Below are 22,303 nucleotides of genomic sequence, written 5' to 3' on the forward strand. Positions count from 1 at the left end.
CGCAGGCGGCCAAGCACGCAGCCACACACCCACACACGCAAGCACATACGTACCCTCGCACCCATGCACGCGCTCAGGCACCCGCACATGCTCGCGGACGACCTCGCAAGCATGCATGCGCACAACACACGCGCACACAAGCGCGCACGCATGCGCACATAAGAACCCATGCTCGTGGGCACCGAAGTCTACCGTTGCGTGGAAACGGCTGATCGCGGAAAGCAGTTGAGGGGCAGACTCCTCATCAGCCGTTTGCTAAGCTATAGTTAGCTGGGCCATGGGGCAAGGAGGTGGGAAGGTTTGTCCTGTGAGTAGGGTGTAGGTGGAGTAGGCACTAGTCAGAAAGGGGAGAGACAGAGAGCAAGAACACAGCCATTTTGAGTGGCTCAATCTTCCAACTGCCACTAGAAATTCCTCAATGCCCCTGGGACTTCACAGGGCAAGTATCTTACAGGTAGTTAGGAAAACGCTTGCCCATGTTCTTCTGAGCTGCGTTTGTTTTCACGTACCTATTGGTACTTCGTGGTTGCAAGGTAGGCACCTATTTCTCTTTCTCTTCTATGACTTGCCATTCTCCAGCGCTCACTTTAAGGTCCTATAGCCCCAGTGCTGTTATGGTCTCAGGAAAAGTAGGTCTGGGGAACATAACCCTTCTCGCCCTTTTTTACTTTATCTTGAGAAATCTTCTTTTTATGTTGTATCTCCTCTGCAAAATAATCACCTAACCCCTTCTTGGGCCCAACATGTCAGAACCTCTGATGAACAGAGCACCTTCAGCCATTAGACACTGACCCCTCCCTCTAGGGGGCCCCAGAACTCTCATCAGATGAGGCACAGGGCAGACACCAGGTTAAGAATTTGTCTTCCGTCACCCCTCTATCCAGAGATCTTTCCTCTTTTGCCTCTCAGATGAAAGGGACCTTAAATCAACTCAGGTAAGGCCAGGACGGGCTTCCCTTGTGGCTCAGTGGTAAAGAACCTGCCTGCCAATGCAGGAGATGCAAGAGACACAGGTTCAATCCCTGGCTTGGAAAGATCTCCTGGAGAAGGAAATGGTAACCCACTCCAGTATTCTTGCCTGGGAAATTCCATAGGCAGAGGAGCATGGCCGGCTACAGTCCATGGGGTCACAGAGTCGGACACCTCTCCTCCTCCCTTCCTCCCTCATCACTTCTCACCAAAAGTCTTTCTTTCCACAAGGGCTTAGTGGGACTAAGGGTAAATCCAGCATGGCTTCTGTGGTGGGAGAGGTGATGAGGAGAGGGAGGGGGGAATAAATCTGATCCTGAAAATAGATTGAAATTTAAAATGCAACTAGAAATAAGACCTGGAGCAAATTCACTAAATGATTGATGAGTAAACTTAGTAATTAAGTCAACCTAGTTTCTTTGCATACGACTTTCCCCCTGAGAATAATCAGCAGAATTCTAAGAAAAGTATTTGCCAAAGTTATGTTATATTTAATTATCCATAATTCTGTGCAGTGCACAGAGGAAGAAAAAGAAAACCTGGTAAGATGGCCAGGTTCATGTCTTGCCTGATAATAGAGGTGAATTTTGTGGCTGTTTTGATTATAATTTTTGAGCTAGAAATCAAAAGTTCTTCCCTGTAGAACTTACCAGAAAGAACTTGGCTGACAGCATCTATAGTGATGAAAGGTTTTTGTAGGCATACTTTTTAGGCAAACAGAAGGTAGCGCTTTGACTGGTAAAGCATTGCCTTTGTGACAGTTAATGAAGTCTTTCTCTCCAAGGCAGAAGTGGGATAAACAGGCCATGGTGGATTGGGCTCTACCCCTCAAGTATAAAGGGGTGGCTGATGAGTTGCTTACACAGGTGAGCAGGAGTAGTGAGAATTCCTACTGTGAGCTGGTCCACCCGCTTCCAGTGACTCTCTCCTCAGAGGGGATTGCCCTTAGGCAGAGTGTCATGTGGAGTCAGTCACTTCTTAGCGGAGACCTCAGTTTCCTCATTCTTGAAGATTTCTACAAAAGAAAGCTATTTCCACACCCTCGTGAGTGCTCCAGGAGATGCAAAGGGAGTGAGCCAGGGACCCTTTGTTTTGATACCTCCTACCAACCATAGCTTCATACAACTCTCATTAGTTACCCTGCCTTTGAACTCCTGTCTGGAGGCAGGCACACTGAACCTGTTCCATATACCTGACCCAGTTGATCATTTCCTCTTATTGTTAGTAAATCATCAGGTTGGCATTTGTGATAAAAAGCAGGAAAATGGGGGAAGAACTAGAGATAACAGAAACTTACTCTTTGATTGCTTGGAATGACTGCTTTCCTTAAATATGCATTGTTTATTTGAAAATATTTAATGAAATCTCCTAGGTAACATTTGATCACAGGTAAAGCGTCTGCCTGCAATGCAGGAGATGTGGGTTCGATTCCTGGGTTGGGAAGATCCCCTGGAGAAGGAAATGGCAATCCACTCCAGCACTGTTCCCTGGAAAATCCCATGGACTGAGGAGCTTGGTGCAGGCTACTATCCATGGGGTCGCAAAGAGTCGGGCACAGCTGAGCGACTTCACTTTCACTTTCACTTTCAGTACCCTTGCAAATTTTTTATTAATAAATAGTGTACATACAGAAGAGTGCATGTAACCTAAATGTAAAGCTCACTGAACTTTCAGAACTTTAAACATGCTGTGGCCAATAACCAGATCAATAAAGAGGACTTGGGATTTCCCTAGCAGTCCAGTGGTTAGGACTCCGTGTTTCTACTGCAGGGGGCACGGTTTCAATCCCTGGTCTAGGAACTAGATCCCACAAGCCACATAGCACAAATAAGTAAATAAATCTCTACCCACAACCCCAGAAGCCCCCTCCCCCAAATACTCATTCCAGACACAGCTTCACCCCCTTGGGGTAACCAATAGCCTGACCCCTAATAGCAGAGATTCCTTTTGCCTGCCTCTGTACTCTATATAATAGAAACTTATAGCCTGTGCTCTTTTTTCTTCTCTCAGTCCACATTCTGTTTGTGAGAGCCTTCCTTATTACTCTGTGTAGTGATACATTGTTTCTTCTCCTTGTTGCACAGCAGTATAAATACACTAGAATGTGTTTATCCGCTTTCCTGTTGATGGACCTTTGGGTAGTTTCCAGTTCAGTGCTATTGCAAACACCCAAATTCATGTCCTTTCATCAACACACGTATGCACTGCTTTGGGATATGTACCCAGGAATTACTGGGTCTTAGGGCAAGCAGGTGTTCAGCTTTAGTAGGTATCAACTGTTAGCAAACAGTTTCTTTGTGGTTGTACCAGTTTGCACTTCCACTAGCATTGAGGAGACTACTGGTTGCTCTACAGCCTCTCCTAAAATGTACTCAGATCAGTCCCCTACCTACTAAGGGATGTGGTATTGCTGCTGCTGCTGCTAAGTTGCTTCAGTCATGTCCGACTCTGTGCAACCCCAGAGACGGAAGCCCACTAGGCTCCCCCATCCCTGGGATTCTCCAGGCAAGAACACTGGAGTGGGTTGCCATTTCTTTCTCCAATGCATGAAAGTGAAAAGTGAAAGTAAAGTCGCTCTTTGCTAAGAGTAAAGTCCTACTCTTAGCAACCCCATGGACTGCAGCCTACCAGGCTCCTCCATCCATGGGATTTTCCAGGCAAGAGTACTGGAGTGGGGTGCCATTGCCTTCTCCGCGGTATTTCTAGTGGCTCAAAATCCAGATTCTGGAACTAGACTTTCTGGGTTCAAATTCCTGCTTCATCCTTTAATAGGTGTGTGACCTTAGACACCTTACTTAATTTTTCTGTGCCTCAGTTTTTTTCTTCTGTAAAATGAGGACAATAACTAGATCATCTACCTCATAGAGTTAAGGATTAAATGAGTTAATGCATGTAGAACACTAAGGATAGTGCCTGGCACATAGACAATACTCCATAAGTCTTAGATATTATTTTCATTCAAATGCATCGAAAAAAAATCAGTTGCCACCAGTGCAGTAAGAGTTGTGTATCTTACTGTAAAAGAAATAGAACGTTTCCCACATATCCTGGGAGGCAGTCAGATAAGTGCCACAAGGGGTCTCTGTATGCAGGAGCAAGATAGCATGCATGTCTGAATCTCGGGCTATGCCAGTCACAGCTAATCCTTGGGAACTTGTATGTGCAAATTAAACTAGAATGTCAGTGCTCCAAAATATTCATAAAGGAGTATGAACCATGTATACAATCACTATAAATGACGGTCTGGGCTTTATTTATTTGGCCAATGAAGCCACTGACATCTCTCCTCTTTAAGTTAGCAAATAACAGTTTTAATGAATTCTTTACAAACTCTATAAACTTTTGTAGTCTAGCCCTTGGCAAACTCCACTTTAGGAATTAACATAGATGTGGATTTCAGTAAATAACTATACATTCAGTAAATATTCCACGGAGGAAAGAGAAATGGTAAAGAATGATGATAGGAGAGTAGGTAGGAAGTTCAAAGACATGCAAAGCTGACACTCCAGTCTCCATGAGTGAGTCATTGGCTAGAATTGGCTTTTAATGTTAAATATCAGCAAATCAGCAAATACATTTTCTGTGTCCATCTTGTAGCTTTTGTTGTTGTTGTTGAGTCGCTCTGTCGTGTCTCTTTGCAACCACGTGGATTGTAGCCCACCAGGCTCCTCTGTCCATGGGATTCTCCAGCCAAGAATACTGGAGTGGGTTGCCATGCCCTCCTCCAGGGGATCTTCCCCACCCAGGGATGGAACCCACATCTCCTGCATTAGCAGGTGGATTCTTTACCACTGAGCCACCAGGGAAGCCCATCTTCTATTACAGCTTGCACTGTGTTTAGCCGCTCAGTTGTGTCCAGCTCTTTGCGACTCCGTGGACTGTAGCCCACCAGGCTCCTCTGTCCATGGAATTCTCCAGGCAAGAATACTGCGGTGGGTTGCCACACTCTCCTCCAGGGGATCTTCTCAGCCCAGGGATTGAACCCAAGTCTCTGGCATCACAGGCAGATTCTTTACCCTCTGAGCCACCAGTGTAGCTTGCTGCTGCTGCTGCGAAGTCACTTCAGTCGTGTCCAACTCTGTGAGACCCCATAGACAGCAGCACACCAGGCTCCACCATCCCTGGGATTCTCCAGGCAAGAACACTGGAGTGGCTTGCCATTTCCTTCTCCAATGCATGAAAGTGAAAAGTGAAAGTGAAGTCGCTCAGTCGTGTCCGACCCTTCGAGACCCCATGGACTGCAGCCTACCAGGCTCCTCTGTCCATGGGATTTTCCAGGCAAGAGTAATGGACTGGGTTGCCATTGCCTTCTCCACCAGTGTAGCTTAGTGGGTCACAACTCTGGCTGCCTATTAGAGTCACATGGGGGGACTTCCTGGTGGTCCAATGGTTGGGACTCTACGCTTCCACTGTAGATGGGGGTGGGGGAGTGACCAGTGTTTGTTCCCTGATCTGGGAACTAGTATCCTGCACACGACTCAGTGTGGTCAAAGAAAATAGAATTACCTGGAGAACTTTAAAAAATTCACATTTCCCCCACCAAAAAAAAAAAATGCTCAGCTTCTCACCCAGAAATGTTGATTATGTTTGTTTGTCAGCAGGGCCCAGATTTTTTTTTTTCTCAAGGTCTCCAAGTGATTCCAATGGGCAGCCAGAGACGGGAAATATTTCCTTCTGAGTGCCACTGCAACAATCCTGGCGCTGCTGTCTGAATGCTTGTCTCTTGCAGTGGGGTCACAGCGAGGATCCTGAGTAGTTTCTGTGGAGCCTGTCTGGTTTAGTCAAGAAAAGCTCAAAACACTGGCTCAACTGGTTTTTATCTGGTACATTTTCTCTCCTACCTATCACCTCAGAATATTCCAATCTATGTTAAGCCTTCCTGTGGTTTCTAAAGCACAATACTTTCTGAACTGAAGACTTACCATTTCCAATCTCATGGGCTATGATTCAATCTAGAGCAGAACTAAACAGAACTTAAGTATCCCAATTGGTAATTGGATTGAAAAGACTCGGGAAAGTGCCCTTCATAAAAGAGTGAAATTGTGCTTTTTGTGGTGGTTGTTGCTATCACCTGTGGTTTCAACTGCAGGAAAAATAGGAAAAAGCCATGGAACAATCATTGTATTGGGTTGGCCAAAAAGTTCACTCTGGTTTTTCCATGAAATGTCACCCAAAATGAAACCCAAATGAACTTTTTGGCCAATGCAATATTTGAACACGGGTACATGTGAATTTGAGTTTCTGGCTCAGCCTCTTGTTAGCTATGAGTCCTTGCCTTCTCTGAGCAGATGTTTCATGAAAGATGGAAGCATTAGCAGATCTCAGAAGGAAATTTTGTAGATTTAAAGTAGCTAATGTTAGTGGTGCTTGGCAAGGAGTGAGTCTCAAGTAAATGGCTGTTACCCTCGTGTGTTATTCCTCTAAAGCTATGATGCTTCTGCATAGCAAACACCCCACCCCTAAATCTTAGTGGTTGACTAAGATACCACTGATGTTCTTACTCGTGTGTCTGTGGGTCACTTATGGCAGCTCTGCTTAAGGCTATGAATCAGACTGAGGTCTGTTCATATGTGTCTCATTTTGCAGTCAGCAGCTTTCTGGGGTATGCACTTCTCATGGCAGATGACAGAAATACAAGAAGAACTTGGCAGAAATTTGCAATGCCCTTTAATATCTCAGCGCAGAACTCATTAATGATCACTTGTGCCCATTTTCCCTTAGCCCAAGCAAGTCATATGGCGTATTTCAAGGTCAATGGGATGGAGAAGTGTAATTTACCTAGTGAAACTATGGCACAATACAGAGAATAGAAGGAAAAATTGTGAACAAATAATACATTCTTCTACACTTCCCTTCTGCAGAGTGTCAACAGAGGAGAAAAGAAGGGTGAGTAAGGAGGGAAGAAAGAAAGAGTTGGATCCCTTAGGAACTCTACCTTGTGCCTTATTTGTAAGCGCTTGTCTGGCCTCCTTTGTAGAACTGGTCCAGCATTCCTTGCAGGCACAGAAAAGCAATTCTGTGGGCATGGCAGCTTTCTGGATCCTCCCCCACTCCAGGTATTTGTGATGAGGGACACATTTCTCAGAGACAATCTAGAATTCACCAGAAGCCTTCTTAAATTCTGCTTGCAGGAACACATCTTATTTAGGAAGACAAACAGAAGTAAGAGCTGGTGAAATTCAGCAAAAACAGACTATACTATATACCAGTTGTCAAAATAACCAGATCTTTGTCTAAATTCAACCCCTTCTCTTTACCCTTTCAACAACTTTTTAATGTATGGGCGCTGTCTCTTATGATTTGCTCCAAATGACATCATCTCTTCTCCAGTATATAATAAAGTGTCTGACTCTTTGCAACCCCGTGGACTGAAGCCCACCAGGCTCCTCTGTCCATGGGATTCTCCAGTCAGGAGTAATGGAGTGGGTTGCCATTTCCTTCTCCAGTGGATCTTCCTGACCCAGGGACCGAACCTGGGTCTCCCGCACTGCAGGCAGATGCTTTAACCTCTGAGCCACCAGGGAAGCCCAATATTTCTTTGAGCCCCTTTTTTGGGTGCGGGGCGGGGGAGGCAAGAATACTGGAGTGGGTTGCCATTCCCTTCTCCAGGAGATCTTCCCAACCCAGGGATTGAACCCGGGTCTCCCGCATTGTAGGCAGACGCTTTACCGTCTGAACCACCAGGGAAGTCTTGAGTGTGCCATAGCTGAACATAAAATAGCCACATTTGTTCAGCTGCCTGGTGATTTTACTTGCAGTATCCAGCAAATTGAGCTATTACAGTGCTCCTGCAGTAAAAGGTCTCATTGTAACCTGATTCTATTTTCTTTTATTGAGAATCAGTTTTGTGTTTGGTTCACAGCTATTCATAACTAAACTTTGAGTTTCTCCACCAGTCTTGATGCCTGTTTCTAAAACAAATACTGTGCCTTAAAATTGGCCTACACAGATATTTTGCTTTATTGAAGAGTGAAAGATTTTTACCTCAATTTATTCATTTTTGTTTCTATATTTTTTAATGTATCTGACAGGTGTGATGTTATGAGTATATACACCATAACTCTCCCCACAATCCTCAGGCATGTCACATCGTCAGACTTCTACCAATGTGCTTGGCATATTTCCAGGCCAAGGTGAAATCTGAATTTGCATACTCAAGACTTCCCAAAACTCTCAGCTACTCTGATGTCCTGACTTTTTTACCCCCACCTCTGTATCGCTCTGGGTATCATTGGGTCCATGAAGTTATCTGCATTTGATTAACTGAGTGGAAGCGGAGATAGGCCTCTGAAGGAGGATCTCAAATACATGAAGTTCATCTCTATTCTTTGTATTTCAGATGCATATTTGTAAGTCACTTATTTCTAGTTGCACATCTGATAGAAGCTTTGCTTCCTCCATATACACAAACACGTTGTCATATATTATATCATGATGATAGAAATAATTGCAAAGGTAAAGTAAATGATGGCAGTGGTTACATTGTAAACAACTTAGTTAGAGCAGGTCTTTGTTACGAGAGAATATGTAAGGAAAGGGTTTATTGAAGTATGAGAGAGAGTCGTATCAAAATCAGGGCAACCATTCCATGTAAGAAGACCAGGTATGTATGCCCAAAGGCATAAGTGGTTTCAACCTATTCATACTGAGGATAATTTTGGGGTATAGGAATGAAAAAGCAGGATAGATGGTGAATCATACAAGTATCTTTGTAGAAAATGTCTCAGATCATCCTTTCATTTGGTAAAATTATAGAAATCATTACACACATAAAGATGGAATTTGTCATGTGATATGAATGAGTAAAGTACTTAAAATTATCACAAAAATGTTCTTTTCACCAGGCCATCAAGCTCTTTCCCTTGTTTTTTCACATTTTCTTTTGTGTCCTTCAGTAACTTGGTTTTGGACTGTACTTGATTTATATCCTGTTAGTATCACGTATGGAGAAGGCAATGGCACCCCACTCCAGTACTCTTGCCTGGAGAATCCCAGGGACGGAGGAGCCTGGTAGGCTGCAGTCCATGGTGTCGCGAAGGGTCAGACACGACTGAGCAACTTCACTTTCACTTTTCACTTGCATTCATTGGAGAAGCAAATGGCAATCCACTCCAGTGTTTTAGCCTGGAGAATCCCAGGGATGGCAAAGCCTGGTAGGCTGCCGTCTATGGGGTCACACAGAGTCAGACACGACTGAAGCGACTTAGCAGCAGTAGCATTCATTTCTGTAAAGGCCACTGCTTGAAGGACTCTGGACTTGTGTGTGCAATTGTGACTGTAATAAATAGGGCACAATTCCTAGCATATATGATAGACTCCAGATCAATATTTGTTGAATGAATGGAAAAAAATAGTGGCTTTAGACTGAATTATGGTGGCAAATTTGCACATGCATACACACACACAGTTTTTTTTTTTTTTACCATTATGGGGATGAACCAGCATTCTTTAAGGTGTAAAGCTTAGTTCTGGAGAAGGGAATGGCAACCCACTCCAATATTCTTGCCTGGAAAATGGAACGAGGAGCCTAGAGGGCTATAGTCCATGGGGTTGCAAAGAGTTGGACACAACTGAGTGACTGAGCACCTCACTAAACTGGGGGGGGGGTGCAGAAAAAATATAAAAACCTTAGTTCTAAATAGGAATGCCTCTATTGATATTTGATTATTACGAACCCCACCCCCACCCCCACCCCCCATAGGGTTCTCCGAATCTGAACTGGAGCACCTTTCCCTGTCCTTGCAGTGAGCTGCAGACACTTGATCTCTCCAGTGGAGATTGACAACCTTTGCCGGCAGAAACCTGGTCTTATATCATCTTTGAAGTTCTCACTGCACCTCATTTAGAGCATACCCATAGAGAAGGTACTATTAGTACCCCCATTTTCAGATGAGGAAACTGAGGTTAAGCAACTGAAGTCATCTTAAGTTAAAGTCAGATAGTTAGTGGTGAAGACAGTGCTAGTGTCTGACCCCTGGCAGTGTGATGCCTGAGGCTCCTCTGCCTAGGGTAATGCATCAGAAAGGTAGCTGCTACCCTTTTTTTCCCCCAAAAAAAGTAAGGTAAATAGTCAACTATGAAATTAAAACTCAAAGAATAAGAGTAACGAAACAACTAAATGTTCTAGACCTGCCAAGACATTGGAGTAACTTAGAAATTATGAAACTGTATTATTTCTGTCCTGGGTATTTACTCAAAAAGATCCTGGCAAATAAATCCAATTCAAGAGAGAGATTCAGGGGACTCATTTGCTTTGCCCTCTCTGTAGACACTACATCGTTCAAGTGATGAGGAAGACCTAAAAGGGAACCTGTTGTGTGAAATTAGTAGTATGGATCAAACAGAGTGTGGCCAGTCCTCTGGAACTGCCTGAAACTCTCCAGTGAGAAGCAAAGGGAATTTTTCTCTAGTATGGTGATCCTCTCACAGCTGATGCCCCATCCTCTCTCTTCCTTTCGGCCAGTTTGCTTCTTGAAGCTAGGCAGAACATCCTTAAAGAAATGGGCATCCTCTGCCTCTCTATTTTCAATTATCAGTAGTTTGGGAAGCTTTGTGGAGTCTGTAGGACATGGGCCAATTAGGAGAGAAACAGAGGGATGGGGGCAGTGGCGAGGGAAGAGCCTACAGATGGAGACATTGAGATATGGAGAGAGGTGAAACGACACTGAAAGTCCTTGAGAATGTACTGACTTTAGAAAGCCTTTTAAAAACCAATCACTAATTCAATATGATGAATTACCTTAAAGTAGCTTGTGAGTGTTTCCTGAGAACTGGAGGTCACTTCAAAGGAAATAAATAAACCACACCTAATGTGCTGACGCTTTAAAGAGAAAAGGCAATTGCTAAAAATGCCCATCCAATTTCCATGACTTACTACACATTAGAAACAAGGACTACGTTTATTGATCTGAAGTAGTTCAAACAGTATTTTCTTTGTTCAAACCTATTTAGCTGGAGGAAAAGTCAAGAGTTTGCCTTGTGTGGGGACGGTGGGGGGGGGACTGTGGAGAGAGAGAGATTCTTTACATAAAAACCTGTTGTTTTTCTATCCTAGGGCCACTCACCTAAGAAGAATAACTGGGTTTCTATTAAAGCAAAGCAATTTTTGCCCCCTGATCACTATTGGTTTAGCTCTAGGCCCTTGAGACTCAAAGCAGGTTTGGAATTAGCAATATCAGTAGAATCTGGGCATACATTAGAAAGGTAGACTCTCTGGCCCCACCCCAGTCCTAACTGAATCATAATCTAGTTAATCATAATCATAATCATGAAACGATTCATATGCACATTAATGCTTGAGAAGTACTAGTCTAGACAAACATGGTTAAACATTTTATAGAAAAAAGAGATGGTTAAATAAAGGAGGAAATACTATCTGATAAAAGCACTTTGGTCCAAAGATTTGTTGGTGTTGATAAACTTGCTCCTATCCACTTAAGCCAGGTTTGAAGTAAAAACTTAATAGGCCCATTCTGAAATGACTTTTACCAGCTCCAGCGTCCTCATGGTTGACTGAGCTCCCACAAATGGTTGCTGACTTTGTTTGTGTCCCCAGGTGAGCAGAAATGAGTGAACAAGCAGAAAAGAGCAGTTCCGTGCGAGAGAGACCTAAACGTCAAAGTTCTCCTGAGAAACCAAGTGAGATGGAACTGAAGAAAATGAAACGGGTGGATCGGCAGTTAAAACGGTTGTCATTTCAAAATCCTGGGCCTCAGGTAGCCAACTTTAATCCTGAAATAAGGCAGCAGATCAAGAAAGGGCAAATGGCAAAGAAGAATGAGTTTGTTTCTGTAAAACGCGAAGTCAACAAGTATGACAAAAAGGGCAGGCTCACCTTCAATGAGGCTGACCTGTGTGACTGCCTTGATGAAGACTGCCTGGGTTGCTTCTACCCGTGCCCCAAGTGTAACTCCACCAAGTGCGGGCCCACTTGCCGCTGCAACCGCCGCTGGGCCTACGACACCATAGTCAATGAGAATGGGGAGGTCATCAGCAAGATGCCATTCGACCTCTCCGACTAGGTGCAGCCCTCCAGGCTGATCAATTTTCTCTGCTTTGCAGTTAAACCAGCCTCTTTCTCCTGGGTGAATTTTAGGACTGGGGGAAAAAAGTTTTAAAAATATAGTTTAGACTAGTGTTCTCTGAAGCCGTAGAACCCTGTGTAATACACTGTCCTTTAACCTTCCTGCTGTGATGACTCAGATTCCTCCTCTGGTAACCAGCAACTCCATTGCTACTCTGCTCTCAGATTAAGAATCCCTTTCCTCCTTGCTGGTACCTTAGGAGATGGAGTTTAGGATTTTTAGAATTCTGTAGCTGAGAGCTTGTCTTGACATAGAACATATGTTTATAATAGCTAGTTATCGTTAGGATCCTACACATTATCAATTCTAAATCAGAACTGCTATTTGGATTGACTTGGCACTGCATACTCATAGTCTCATTTTTTAGTGTTACTGTTTTAACAATATTAAAATGAAATATGGTTGTTTTTTTTTTAAAAAACCTTTAATAGGCCCCATGGCCCTGTGGCCCAACATATGAGCACAAAAGCAGAGATTCAATTTAAGTCATATCCAAAATGCCAACTGGAAGCAGACTTCAAAGGACAAATTTTAATCTAAATGCTACATAGAAATGATTTTAAAGCATTTTTTTTTTTTTTTGGTGGCTAAGGTGACCAGCCACACAGAACTGGCCAAGGTGGTACAAAATTCCTAAGGCCTAAGTTGCATTTGGTCTTGGAGGTACCCGATTTAAGGAAATTCAGCTAGAGTTTCTGCTGACCTCAGTGAAGATACCATCTCAGAAGACTGATGTGAAACATCTGGGACAGGTTTGGCAGCTATTGTGCAAAACTGTTTTTAGGGAAAATCTCTATGAAAATGTTCACACCCACAGCGTCATCGGGAACGTTTCTCTTCAGTCATCTTTGATACCGAGTTTTATTCAAATGATCTGTAAGGAGAAAATGGCTTTTTCCACTTTTCCATGTTTACTTCTCATGAACATTTAATTGCTTCTTGTGAAGCTTTGGATTCGGCACAAAGAGACTTTCCACTGAACACAGTTGTGCAGGCACTGGCTGAGGCTGTAGACGTAATGGGCTAAAAATAGACCAAAGGCCCCTATCTCCATCCCACCAAATGGCTATGTATGTTTACCCACTAGAAAATATTCACCTGAGACCACTTTTGCCTCTGACTAACTCACCCAATATCTCTGTGTGGCAAATTCATGAATAAAAAGCATTTAATTTTCCTTACTTTGATTTTTGTGTGTGTCAGAAGTGTGTGTGTTTTGGACCCAAGAGAAAAGAAAAAACTTTTCCACCCTTCCCTGAACCAAATCCATGTTTTGTTGTTTGGCAAACACCAATCACTTTCCATCAGAAATTCCTGATAATAGTGATATTAGGTTGGCGCAAAAGTTTTGCCTCATCCGCCCTATTCACCCGACCTCTTGGCAACTGCCCACCACTTCTTCAAGCATCTTGACAACGTTTTGTGGGGGAAAGGCTTCCACAACCAGCAGGAGGCAGAAAATGCTTTCCAAGAATTTAATCAAATCCTGAAGCACAGATTTTTTTAAAATTATTCATTGATTTTTAAAATTTATTTTTTAATTGAAGAATAATTGCTTTACAGAATTTGTTGTTTTCTTTCAAACCTCAACGTGAATCAGCCATAAGTATACATATGTCCCCTCCCTCTTGACCCTCCCTCTCATCTCCTTCCCAGTCCCACCCCTCTAGGTTGGTACAGAGACCCTGTTTGAGATCCCTGAGATACTCAGCAAACTCTCTTTGGCTATCTGTTTTACATATGGTAATGTAAGTTTCCATGTTACTCTCGCCATACATCTCACCCTCTCCTGCCTTCTCCCCGTGTCCATGAGTCTGTTTCTCCATTGCTGCCCTGCAAAGAAATTCTGTGGTACCATCTTTCTAGATTCCGTATATATGTGTTAATATATGATCTTTATCTTTCTCTTTCTGACTTACTTCACTCTGTATAATAGGCTCTAGGTTCATCCACCTCATTGGAACTGACTCAGATGTGTTCCTTTCTATGGCTGAGTAATATTCCATTGTGTATATGTACCACAACTTCTTTATCCATTCATCTGTTGATGGACATCTAGGTTGCTGCCATGTCCTAGCTATTGTAAATAGTGCTGCAGTGAACATTGAGGTACATGTGTCTTTTTCAATTTTGGTTTCCTCAGGGTATATGCCTAGCAGTGGGATTACTGGGTTATATGGTGGTTTTATTGCTAGTTTTTTAAGGAATCTCCATACCGGCTTCCATAGTGACTGTATCAACTTACATTCCCACCAACAGTGCAAGTGTTTATCCACACCCTCTCCTGTGTGTAGACATTTTGATGAGGGCCATTCTGACCGGTGTGAGGTGATACTTCATTGTAGTTTGGATTTGCATTTCTCTCATAATGAGCAATATTGAGCATCTATTCATGTCTTTCTTAGCCATCTGTGTGTCTCCTTTGGAGAAATGTCTGTTTAGATCCTTTTCCCACTTTTTAATTGGGTTGTTTTTCTGGTATTGAGTTGTATGAGCTGCTTGTATATTTTGGAAATTAATCCTTTGTCAGTTGTTTTATTTGCTATTATTTTCTCCTGTTCTGAGGGTTGTCTTTTCACCTTTCTTATAGTTTCATTTGCTGTGCAAAAGCTTTTAAGTTTAATCAGATCCCACTTGTTTACATTTGTTTTTATTTCCATTACTCTAGGAGGTGGGTCATAGAGGATCTTGCTTTGATTTATGATATCGACTGTTCTGCCTGTGTTTTCCTCTAAGAGTTTTATAGTTCCTGGTCTTACATTTACATCTTTAATACATTTTGAGTTTCTCTTTGTGGTGTTAAGAAGTTTTCTAATTTCATTCTTTTACATGTAGCTGTCCAGTTTTCCTATCACCTCTTATTGAAGAGGTTGGCTTTGCCCCATTGTATATTCTTACCTCCTGTCTTGTTCCATTGGTCTATATTTCTGTTTTTGTGAAGCACAGATTTTTATGCTACAGGAATAAACAAACTTATTTCTCGTTGGCAAAAATCCGTTGATTGTAATGGTTCCTATTTTGATTCATAAAGATGTGTTTGAGTCTAGTTATAATGATTTAAAATTTGTGGCTTGAAACCACAATTACGTTTGCAGCAACCTCATACTTGGCTTGTTTTTACAGGTCATCTTAGACCAAGAGTTTAAATAAAATGGGCTATCAGAATTAGTAGTTTTTCTTTTTAATGTTCAAACTGGTCTATCTAGCTTTGCTGAATTGGTGAAGATGGGCTTGAGAAATACAAACTGAGCTTGCATTCTAGTCAAAGAACAATCTTGTGCTTCAAAGATAGGAACCCAGGGACTTCCCTGGCAGTCCAGTGGTTAAGACTCTGTGCTTCCAACACAGGGGATGTGGGTTCAATCCCTGGTTGCAGAACTAAGGTTCCACATGCTGTGCAGCCAAAAAAAAGTTTTTTTTTAATTAAAAAAAAGATGGGAACCAAAACTTGCTTAAAGCAATTCATCTGAACCTACCTGGAATCTTTGCAGTGCAAAAGTAGTTGTTATCACTGTCCATTTACCTGCTGAAGTGCCCTTTGCATTTGAAAAGCAGAGAGGTAATAGTGTTACCATGTTCACAAAACTACAAGAGAAAGGCTGATAAACAATTTATAACCACTTTCACAGCAAAGAACACATTTGTCTGAGCATTTGGAGGCTGCTATTTGCAGTCAGTTAACAATTCCCAAGGTGTGGTAGGTAACCCTCCAGGATGGTCCCCAGTGATCCTCTGATATTTTGTAATGCTTTTCCCTGAAGTGGTGGCTGAACTGAGCGACTTGGTTCTGATGAACAGAATAAGGCCCAAGTGATGGTGACTGGAGACTTGGTCATAAAGGGCAATGTGGCCTTTCTTTTGCATCATCATGATCATCTGCTCTAGAGCAGGCCGGCTGCCCTGTGTGAGCAGCCCTATGAGGAAGCCAACATGAGAAAGAATTGGCAACTCTGGCCAACAACCTTGTGAGTATTTTTGGAAGGGGGTCTTCTTGCCTCATCAAGCTTTGAATGACTGTAGTCCTAGCTGACACCTAGATTGCAACCTTGTGAGAGACCTTGAGCCAGAACCACCCAGCCACGCTGCTTCCTGACTTTTTCCCTCACATAAACTGTGAGATAAGAAATGATCACACAATGCACGATACTGGATGCTTGGGACTAGTGCACTGGGACGACCCAGAGGGATGGTATGGGGAGGGAGGAAGGAGGAGGGTTCAGGATGGGGAACACATGTATACCTGTGGCGGATTCATTTAGATATTTGGCAAAACTAATACAATTTTGTAAAGTTTAAAAATAAAATTAAAAAAAAAAGAAATGATCATTGTTTTAAGATGCTAATGTCTGGGGTAATTTGCTATGCAGCAATGGCTAGCTAGCACAGAGGGGTATTATGCTTCTAGATTTATGCCTTTATTTATTCAGCAGGTATTTATTGAGAAACTACCACATGCCAGGCATTGGGTTTATGGGATTCTCCAGACAAGAGTCTTGGAGTGGGTTGCCATTCCCTTCTCAAACGCAATATGTATGCAGAGCTTAATCATCTACTGAACATAAGAAACATATTTAAGGGGTCCCTGGTTTCTGGGCACTATATACATAGCATACAGAAAAAAATTTTACCCTTGGAAAACTGTGGTGGTTATTTTTGGAAATACCATCTACCATCTAGGGTTACTACTGTATATTTGCTATTTATATATTAATGGCCCAATAAATATTTATAGATTGAATACTTCTCTGTGAATTGTGCTCACCTGTTGAAACTAGAGATGACACTACAAACCTCTGTCCCTACTATGTCCCCTGAAAATTTGTGTATTGAAACTTAACTCCCAAGGTGATGGTAGTAGGAGGTGGGATATTTGGGAGGTGATTAGGTCATTAGGGTAAAACCCTAATGAATGAGTCTCTTATAGAAGAGACCCAAGAGAGCTCCTTTACTTCTGTGAGGACTGTTAGGCCAGTATAATCTTTCTAGCATGCTATATATACACACACACACACACACACACACACACACCAAATACCAGTCTTTTCGGCAATGAAAAAGTATCTCTAACATATTTATTAACATCCTCTGGGTATAGATTTAGATAATGTCATTTGTAGTGCTTAAACTTCTCTGGAATGTGGGTTCAAATGCTAACTAACAACCTCTAAGGATTAATCTAAGGATTAATTAATCTAAGGATTAGCTTTAAGGAGTAAAGTTCATTCATACATGTTTACACATTTACACCACACTGTTTATACCATACAGACAATATGTGGGCATGGATTGTCTAAACCCTAACGTTCTGAGTACAAGCTGCCCCAGTCCTTGTCTTCCAGTGCTCCAGGGGCAGGCTCTGTCCCTGGATGCTGGGTGGGTGGATCAGTTTAATTCTGATTGGGAAGCTCCCTTGTTGGCATATGAAACTGAAAACAAATGAAAGTCGCACAGTTGTGTCCCGACTCTTTGCAATTCCATGGACTGCAGCCTGTCCTCGTCTATCCATGAAATTCTTCAGGCAAGAGTATTGGAGTGGGTTGCCATTTCTTTCTCCCAGGGATCTTCCCAAGCAGGGGATCCAACCCAGGTCTCCTACACTGCAGGCAGATTCTTTACCAACTCAGCCACTATGTTCTCCAGTATCAGCTCTCAAGGGTGAAGTTAACATTTTTCTCTTTACCTGCCAACTTCTTTGTTTTGTCTTTGTAAGTTATTCACATTTCAGGTTGGCGAGAGTTATCTATAGGGTACTTTCAAACACCCCAGCTGCAAACTGGCACTGTCCCGGCCCTTCTGAGAGGTCTTCCAAGAATCCTCTTGACAGACCTTGGAACTCTTGCCTGTTGACCTTCTCCCACTTACACCATGCTTCAAAGCAGCCTTTGACTCCACATCTCTGTATCCCCAGCATCTAACACACAACCTAGTACATGCTAGGTGCTCAGTGAATGTTTGTTTAATGATGAGTCATTGATAGCAGGACATGCTTTTTGAGGGGCTTTTTAGGAGTGTTGGTCAATAGCTCATTAAAAACCTGCTTGAAATGACTGAGATAAGCAACCTTAGATGACTCGAACAAACACAAAGAATTTCCTAGAAACAATGTCTCTTTTTTCTTTTACCATATGTTCCTGTTTTTGTCTTTTCCATTACTCATTGAAAATAGCAACTACCCTTTGCTGTCCACCTGAAATTATCACAACATTGTTAAGTGGCTATACTCCAATACAAAATAAAGTGTAATTTAAAAAAAAGTGGAAAAAAATAGAACTAAAAGAAAGTAGCAACTATAGAATTCCCTGGTGGTCCAGTGGTTAAGATTCAAGAACATGTGTTCATATATGTGTGTGTGTGTGTGTGTGTGTGTGTATGTATGTGTGTGTGTGTGTGTGTGTGGGCTTCCCTGATGGCCCAGACAGTAGACTCTGCCTTGAAAACATATTCATTTCATTTAATGCTAGTTTATCCAGAGGCTAATCTAACAAATTAATTGATTACCTATGTTTTGAGGTCATCTTATGGCCTACTGCGAGTTCTATTAAATAAAAAAGACACAACAAAGTCCTACTGTATAGCACAGGGAACTATATTCAATATTTACCCTGTGTTAAACCATAATGGAAAAGAATATAGAAAAGAATGTCTATATGTATATAACTGAGTCACTTTGTTGTAAAGCAGAGATTGGCACAACATTGTAAATCAACTGCACTTCAACAAAAAAATTAAATATAAAATTGAAGTAAATAACAGAGGAAAAGCTCCATGGTAAGTACTAAATCAATGCTTGCTGAATTAATTATTATAAAATCTTTTAAAATGATGGCAATAGAGGCATGTTTTTTCAGTATTATCATATGTAAGTAGCTGATCATGCATAGTTCAGTGCAACCTCTAAAACCATTGGCCCACATTTTTGTCCTACCTGTGAATTTAATTTATTTGTGTTATTCGTCATTCTTAGCTAAAGCATAAATTCCTTTCTTAAGATACTAAGTTTGAGATACCAGAAGCTCCAAAATCTGACACCACTTAGTTGTGTCGCCTTGAATAAAGTGTTCTACTTCTCTGCACCTTGATTTCAGTTTTCCCTACTGTCAAATGTAGATACTGGAGTGTGAAATCAACTGTTTATTCAGTTATACCCAGGACCTAGACTAGGATGAGGCAAGTGAACCGCTCACCTTCGGAAAAAAATTTAAGGCAGGTTGGGTGGGGTCGCCAAAAAACCTCAGTAATCAAGAAAAGTAATATTTCAATGCAGTATTTTAAAGAAATCAAAGTTAATACAAAAGACGTATTATGACCAAAATATCAGCATTTTAAAGATGGGGTCACCATTGCTGATTTTTCCTTTGGCCTCTGACTCCAGTGTGGTTTAGCATGGCACTGTAACTGATCCGGATTTTTATTTTTCTTTCCTTCTTTTTTTTTTGCCATGGTGCACAGCTCGGGGGATCTTAGTTCCCTGACCAGGGGCCAAACTTGTGCCCCCTGGAAGTGGAAGGGTAGAGTCCTAACCACTGGATCACCGGGGGAGTCCCTGAGTTTTCAATAAACATTTCATTAAACCATCATTCATCGTATTGGCCTCTTAAATTTTGCACTGGGATTGAGTCCTGGTCCTGTTACATACGTTTAACGAATGCCTGCCATTTACTGAGCACTGTTGGGGGACATAGCAGCCCTTGCTTTCAAGGACTCACAACTTTATTAGGAAAAACAGGAGAATCAGCAGAGAGTAAGTAGGACAATGGGAGACGTTTTGGGACAGAGTTTAGCAATGGAAGGAACGATATCAGATGAGCCCATGTGGACTAGAGAACATAGCATTTCATCCCGAGGTGGTATGTATCACAGAGCGGTGATGAATGCAGGCTGGAGATGGAGGCCCTGGGGTCAAGCCCTACCTCTTCCAATTCTAACTGGCTGTGTAATCTTGTGCAGTGTATCCTTTTATCTTCCCTGCACTTCTGTTCCTTTCCTCATTAGTAAAAGTCAGAAGAATAATTACATCAACTTAAGGGGGTTGTGAGGGTGACTTGACCTCAAATAGTGAGTCCTGAGAATAGAGCCGGAACTTAGGAAAAATTGTTAAATGCTACTTTTAATGAGAAAACACTCATTTTGAGCAAGGAGAAGCTCTATTAGATAAAATTAAACCCAGCTCTTTTCTAGGCAAGCTGCTAAGAGTTGCGGTGATTTTTATCTTTCCCTGATTTGTCACTCTGTGTCCCAAACCACTTTCCCTTAGTTCCAGTTGAGCAGGAAAAGCTGTTTCATCTTTGGCAGTTCTTCCAAATTCAGTAGATTGTGACTGGTCATTTAGAAAGTTAATGAACAATTCATGGCTCATGTACAAATGTACAAAACCTCATCATTTTTTCTTGCAACCTTTGATATAAACAAGTGGACACCCTAATGTTCCCCCTTAGAATGTACATGGAGTCTCTTATTCACCACGTTTTAGAGGGAGACTGATAATGAGCCCTTGGAGGTGGGTAGAAGCAACCTTCCAGTGCCTTACAAAATCTTGTGAATTGGAGCACAGGGCTGAACTGGGAACAGCACTTTTACTGGACTGAAGGAGTAGAAATTTGGCTGTTTCAGCTCAACAAGATTCCACCACCTTAGTTTGAATCAATTGGATATTTGGAGAGGGTCTAAGAGGGTACCATCTCTGCTCCCCTAATTTATTCCTGTAACTCTGTCAGCCCTGATGTGGAAAAAAAAAAAAAAAGTCCCACTATTTAAAAAGTACTCCTCAGTTTTCCAAATTGTCTCAAAATTTAAACATGGACTAAGTGATAGATGGTATTTATGAATTGTTCATTATTTTCTTAACTGTAATAATAGCACTGTGGTCATATGAGGAAAACAAAGGAAAACACTTTCCTTCCTTCTGTCCTTCCTTTTGAGAAGCATATTAAAGTAAAAAGGACATAATAACTGAGATTTGCTTTACAGAAAACTTGAACCCCCTCAAAAGAAGTGTGGGGGGGTACCTGGTAAAACAAGAATGGCAAGGCACTGGTTGTTGGATCTGGATAAGTCCAGAGTGGTTACTTGTAGTCTCTGCTTTTATGTAATTTGGAAATTTTCCCAACAACAAAACACGTTTTGGGAACCTCCCTGGCAGTGCAGTGGTTAAGACTTTGCGCTTCTTTTGCAGAGGTTTCATGTTTGATCATTGGTTGCGAAACTAAGATCCCATAGGCCATGCAGTGAGTCCAAAAAGAAAAAATCAGGATTTTCTATTTTTAGGCACTGTTTCTCAATCTTGCCTTGGCACCCGCACCTGGGCAACAGGCTGGCATTATCCCTTCCCCAATCCTGTAAAGTGGGTTCTCTACCAGTGTGCAGGTGTGGATTGCAGGTGCAGTTGAAATAGAGACCCTCTCAGCCCTTGGAGCAGTCATAGGACCTAAGGCAGAGGGTGGGGCTCTTGGAGCAGTCAGAATTTCTGCCCTGGTAGCCTGGGGCCATAAGTAGCCTCAACCTTCTACCCTAGGTTGCTGTTCTGATAATCACTGTCTTTGAGCCAAGGGGTGAAAAAACACTGACTCAAGACTGTTCCTGTTTAAAAGGAAATATTCCTTGGGAGGAGTTGACTCAGCAAGCTATTATCAACTCTTAACACCTCAAGTGCTTCAGCTATCAACTCTCCTGGTCCTGACAGCTGAGTGACACCTCCCCGGATAATGGGTGAGTTTTGGACTATGGCCAAGATTGGGTGGGATAAGACCCTGGGAAAACCAGTGAGCTGGGCTCCGGAATGAAGTTGGCCTGAGGGGAAGCGGGGAGGAAAGATGCTGAGAAGTTAGAGTCGTGTGGTGGTAGTATTGGGAAGAATTGTGGGCAGGGGTGTCCCAGGGAACCCCAGAAGGAAGAAGTCACATACTGATTCTTCTCAGAACAGAGCTCCTTCTAGGCTGCTTCATAGCAGTGTCATGTAATAGTTCCACATGGAGAAGTAGCTCACCAAGAAACTTCCCAGGTCTTCTACCCCCCACCCCAGATTTATGTACACCTGAAATTTTACCAAGCCGTTAAAGCACTATGCTCAGGGGAATTCTTCAGTTCAGTTCAGTCACTCAGTCATGTCCAACTCTGTGACCCCATGGACTGCAGAACGCCAGGCTTTCCTGTCCATCACCAACTCCTGGAGCTTACTCAAACTCATGTCCATTGAGTCGGTGATGCCATCCAACCATCTCACCCTCTGTTGTCCCCTTCTCCTCCCACCTTCA

At 42.4% G+C, this 22,303-nt stretch overlaps 1 protein-coding gene across 1 annotated transcript; it reads left to right on the plus strand.

Annotated features, from left to right (window-relative positions):
• Positions 1–11,534: 11,534 nt before the first annotated feature.
• On the plus strand, positions 11,535–13,208 carry LOC129639335 (ARL14 effector protein-like). The gene has a single exon (XM_055564434.1). It carries the CDS (start codon positions 11,535–11,537, stop codon positions 11,988–11,990), a length of 456 nt encoding a protein of 151 aa, XP_055420409.1. The 3' UTR covers positions 11,991–13,208.
• Positions 13,209–22,303: the final 9,095 nt, after the last annotated feature.

Source organism: Bubalus kerabau, chromosome X (assembly GCF_029407905.1).
Source record: "Bubalus kerabau isolate K-KA32 ecotype Philippines breed swamp buffalo chromosome X, PCC_UOA_SB_1v2, whole genome shotgun sequence".
NCBI lineage: Eukaryota > Metazoa > Chordata > Mammalia > Artiodactyla > Bovidae > Bubalus > Bubalus kerabau.